The sequence below is a fragment of the Rhodamnia argentea genome, chromosome 9 (assembly GCF_020921035.1).
Source record: "Rhodamnia argentea isolate NSW1041297 chromosome 9, ASM2092103v1, whole genome shotgun sequence".
In the NCBI taxonomy this organism is placed as follows: Eukaryota; Viridiplantae; Streptophyta; class Magnoliopsida; order Myrtales; family Myrtaceae; genus Rhodamnia; species Rhodamnia argentea.
The window spans coordinates 867,313-872,137 of record NC_063158.1 but is presented as its reverse complement, the minus strand read 5'-3'; the positions used below and the strand labels follow the sequence as shown (position 1 = coordinate 872,137).

Sequence of the window (4,825 nt, the reverse complement as noted above, 5' to 3'; positions counted from 1 at the left end):
TTAAATAAATTTAAAGTTCACGAATTATATTATATATTGAGTGATAGTGTATGGATCATTTGTGCCATTTAAAAAGCGTACATATGATAGGGATTTATGGGGCGATACTGCAAAAATGAAAAAGAATCAGGGCTGTTGATGCCATTGCCCGTTCTTACGTACTGGAAAGAGGAGGTGAAATTGTGGCGTTTTGTAACAGTGTGAAGCTTTCTTCTTTTTGGTCAGTAAACAGTGTCAAGACTTGACGGCAACAAAAAGTTTCTTGCAAAAGCGTACGTGTATCAGAGAGAGAGAGAGAGAGAGAGATTGTCTGTATTCCGAAAGGGGTGCGAATGTTGGAAGCGGAGGAAGCAAACTAAAACTCATGGCTCGAAATGGCGGCACCGCTAAACCCCACCTCTTGAGGGGAGCTCTAGAGAGAGAGAGAGAGAGAGAGACGGACGTTCAGTGTGGCCGAACGAAGTGTCTGTTCCTGGTTTTTTCTTGTGTTGAGGGGTGAAATTGAAATAGCTTCAGCTCCGACCCTTTGCTCTCTCTCTCTCTCTCTCTCTCTCTCTCTCTCTCTCCCCTTGTTCTTCTTCTGGTGCTGGGAGGCGTCGTGAATATTTTGGGGGGGTCTTTTGTTTTGGCCTTGTTGATGGGAAAGGCAACTTTTTGTTGAGACCCGGAGAGGAAAAAGAAGAAGGAAAAACCCAATCATGGGTACAAGAAACAGCAACGACAGTGGGATGACGGTGGTTTCCGGTTCGGAGGAGGAATGCGATGTCGGGCTGGGTCTGAGGATGCAACAACCCGAGAACGATGACGACAATTCTCGCAAAAAGAGGACCCCGATGATGATGATGTCCATGGCCATGCCTCATCGTCACCACCATCACCATCCTTATCCCCAGCAATACATGCTGTCGCCATCGTCCTCCGGTAGAGGAGTTGTTGCTGGAGACTGTTATTATGGCGGTGTTGGTGGGTCCATCTTCTCAGGCACAAGCAACCACCACTTAGCGTGTGTTGATGAAGAAGAAGCAGCAGCAGCAGCAGCCGCACTGCTTGCTTCTGGCCCTGCCTCTGATTCTTCTTCTGCTGCTGCTTCTGCTCCTGTCTTTAGCTTCTCAGGTAAAGTTGCTTCCTTTTTTCTCTCCTCCTAATCTGAACTTCTCAGTGTTCTTTTTCTTTATTATCATAAAAGAAAAATAATGGTTTCTTTCTTTTTTTATTTATTTAGGAACTGAGGATATGACTGGACAATAGACTAGGGAGGCATGAGTTTTCCGTAGCTTTTTGTTGATTTTTGCTTTGAAATAATTGGGGTCGTTCGGTTGCAGGAAGAATGGCAGCATCTGCAAATGCGAGAGCGCCATTTACAGCAGCACAGTGGCAAGAGATGGAGAGACAGAGCATGATCCTCAATCACATGATGATGACCTCTGCGCCTGTGCCTCCTGAACTCCTCTTGCCCATCACCAAATCCCTCCCCACTGTTCTTCCTTCCCAATCCAACAGTAACATTCCCTTGTCCTCTTCAACTTTTTTTTTCCCCCTTGTTGGCCTCATTTCCATCCTTCTTTATATTAGGTCTTTCGCTTTAGCAGCTCAAACTTTAAGTCAAAGTTCATCTCTTTCCCCTTTAAAATCGCTAAAAAGATGGTTTCTTTTTTCTGGATTTCCTTAGGGGGTTCTGATCCGGAGCCGTGGAGGTGCAGAAGAACAGATGGGAAGAAATGGAGGTGCTCGAGAGATGTGGCTCCTCACCAGAAGTACTGTGAGCGTCACTCCCACAAGAACCGTCCCCGTTCAAGAAAGCCTGTGGAATTACAAGCTGATTACACAAACGCCACCAGCAACACCAAGAAGAGCAATGTCACCACCACAAACTCTCCATCCCTCGACTCGTGCCAGAGCCCTCAATTCCTCAACCAGACACCAAACCCACCTTCAGTTTTCCCCACCACGGTGGCCTCAGCTTATGACCAACCCAGGTGAGCAAAAAGAAGAATTTCTTTAAAATGGAAAAAAGAAGAAGAAAAGTCCCTCCAACACAAACCCTAAGCCCCATTTTTTTAATCAATTCGAAATTTATTGCATCCCTCGTGCTTATCCAGTGGGCAATGAATGTTGTGCACATCTTTCTCTGTCTTCCTTTTGTTGTTTTGTGCATAAATTTCTGCAAGTTTCTTTTACAGTTGTTTTTGTTTTGGTTGGTATTGACACGCTCGTGAAGGGGCTTGGAGTGGTTCATGAAGGGCGAGACCATCTCCAACCAGGAAGACTATCACCACCACCAACAGCAACCTATGCATGCCACCTGCAACAGGATCGACCCGTTTCATTTAAAGCAGCCACATATGCCCCTGAGCTCGTACTCTCATTATGGAAGCACCCATGAACTGCATGAGACCAGGCATTTCATTGATGCATGGTCAACCCCACACAGAGAGGACAGCTCAAACAGGGCAGCCTCTGTTTCTGCAAGCAAGAAGATGCCCATTTCCTCCCTCAGTTTGACGATGTGCGGAATTGGAGAGGAAGACAGCGAGAATACGGACATGGGCGTGGGGTTGATGGGCGGAGAGCGCGAGAAGTCGGGGGATCTGAGGCCACCGCACTGGATGATGAGCCCCGGCGGGTCATGGATGGGTTCGACAACGCCGGGCGGGCCGTTGGCTGAAGCTCTTTGCCTGGGGACTGCAAACGCAAGCTCCACGAGAACGGCAGGGGCATGCGAGGCATCTGGTGTCACCCCTACTAGCAGTAGGAACTCCTCCAGTAAAGATGAAGGGCATGAGCTAAATCTCATAAGCTGAAAGATAGTTTCATCCTTTTGCCAATGAAGGTCAGGTAAAATTGGATTGGTTTACTTTCGAGTTGACGATACAATTGAACAGTGAGAGCAACAAAAAAGAAATGTTTTTGATTCGTTTATATGGTCTGATCCAACTTGTTTGATATGTTTTGGTACCTTAGGAGAGAAGTAATCTTTGCTGCCAGGTGCTTTTGTATTTGTTGGACTGATTTTCATGTGTCCATTGTCATTGTGGTTCCTTCTTCAGTTGATTGATGTACATGTACTTACTGCGAAATCATGATGCTCTTGCTTCTGCTAATCACGAATCGGTTCCATATTCGATAATAAAAAAAAAAGCTTGGTATGTTTGGGGAATGGTGCTCTGCCAATTTGCCCAAACAAAAGACAAAATCTTGATTAGCAGAAGCAGAGCACCATTCCCCAAACATACCAATCGTGAAGATATTTTTGCTGTTGCACACAAATTCGTACCTTCTATTGTGGACCTTCTTGGAGTAAAGTTTGATTGGGATAAAGTCGAGTAGTGGAGTCGAAATCGTACCAGAGTTGGTTGACTTTCATTGACATCGAGGAGTAATGTCGTCCGACACTGAAAAAGGTTCATCAGGCTCTGATGATGAACCCGGGCTGAGTATGTTTTTCAGGCCAACATGCTGGATTCGACTGAATCATAGGATGATTCAATATGCAAAAAAGATATTGGTTGGCCGTCAGCTTGTAGTTACTAAAAGGACTGTCTGCATCTGGAGACCTAACACAGATCCGTGACCTCTCGTGGAGATTTTGGAACTGCACCTGGTCATGGACCTTCGGCTGTGGCAGGTCCGATCCGGTCCGCCACGTTTGCTTTCTTGTAGGGCCGACCTGGCCTGCCCGAGCCGAATTGATAATTCGTTTTACGGGTGGGCTTGGAAAGGGTTGCTCTAGTCCTGAAATTGGCCTGATTGGGCCCAGCACACTCAACCGAATGGTTCTGATCCGAAGTGAAGTTTCAGACAGATTGACCAAGTAATTTAGCCGTAGAATCATTCTGTTGGCGGGGGTTAAAACATGCTGTATCTTTCGTTTGATGAGGCGTCCTTGTGGCAGCATGTCAGGCGTTGTGAATTCGTTCTTATATTAGTCTATGAATGAAATGGTCAAAATGTAGGAACACATGCAAAACCAAATTCCTAGAACCTTCAATTCCTAGTGGTAAGGAAGTCAAACGAGTACAGTGAATCAACAAAAATCAGAAGGACTTGAATTGACAGTGAGCGCAGCTGTGTCGATGCGTCTTAAGCAATTCATCCTATATTTGGTTAGATTAGGAGGACTCCCGTGTGAATCCATTCACCTGCGCTTAGATCTTAAACAGATGTCTCTGACAATTGGACTTTTTTGGGGGCATTGCTGCTGTGCCGATGAACTGAAGCACAATTCCATACGATGATCATGCCCTATCAACGAGAACAGTAAGGGCGCGTTCGATTCGATTTTTAGGAAAAACCTTTGAAGGAATGCAAAGGACTTTAAACTCCATTTGTTTCGCAAAAAAGAATGTTTTGGAAGATATTTCCCTGAAAATGATAGTCGTGACGCTTGTATTCAGTATAAAAAATAAATAAACGAAAAATATTTCACCGTCAGCACAATTTTTGGACATATGTTGTCGTCGATGATGTAATCTTTTTTCATTGATTAATTATTTTAAGCAAAAGCGATCGTTTTTAGAAAAATATTTTTCAAATCATTCATTTTTCCCGAAACAAACGGAACCTTAGGTTAAAGGGGGGGTTTTTTTTTTTAAATGCAAGTAGTGTATGGTAAATTGTAATTTAAAAGTGCATCAAGAAGCAATTCTAGTTTAAATGGGTTTGAAAAAATCACACTTTGTAAATGATTTTTGCTATTTTTTTGAAAACCTCAAAATCGGTGAAGGGCTTAGCGTGCCCGAGCCGAGATCCGGCTTATCAGTATCCGGACTTGACCTTGTTGGCAACTTGAGCCATTCGCCAATGACGTCGCGCGAAGTGAGTAAAT

At 44.6% G+C, this 4,825-nt stretch overlaps 1 protein-coding gene across 2 annotated transcripts; it reads left to right on the top strand.

Annotated features, from left to right (window-relative positions):
* Positions 1 to 244: 244 nt before the first annotated feature.
* On the top strand, positions 245 to 3,046 carry LOC115740890 (growth-regulating factor 8-like). Of its 2 annotated transcripts, XM_048285837.1 has the most exons (5): positions 245 to 532; positions 617 to 1,113; positions 1,323 to 1,499; positions 1,670 to 1,976; positions 2,219 to 3,046. In XM_048285837.1, the coding sequence occupies exons 2-5, from the start codon at positions 699 to 701 to the stop codon at positions 2,799 to 2,801; spliced, it is 1,482 nt and encodes a 493-aa protein (XP_048141794.1). In that variant the 5' UTR covers positions 245 to 532; positions 617 to 698; the 3' UTR covers positions 2,802 to 3,046. The 2 variants fall into 2 exon arrangements, with proteins under 2 accessions (XP_048141794.1, XP_030530392.2); XM_030674532.2 differs by having other exon boundaries at positions 245 to 1,113.
* The last annotated feature ends 1,779 nt before the right edge of the window (positions 3,047 to 4,825 follow it).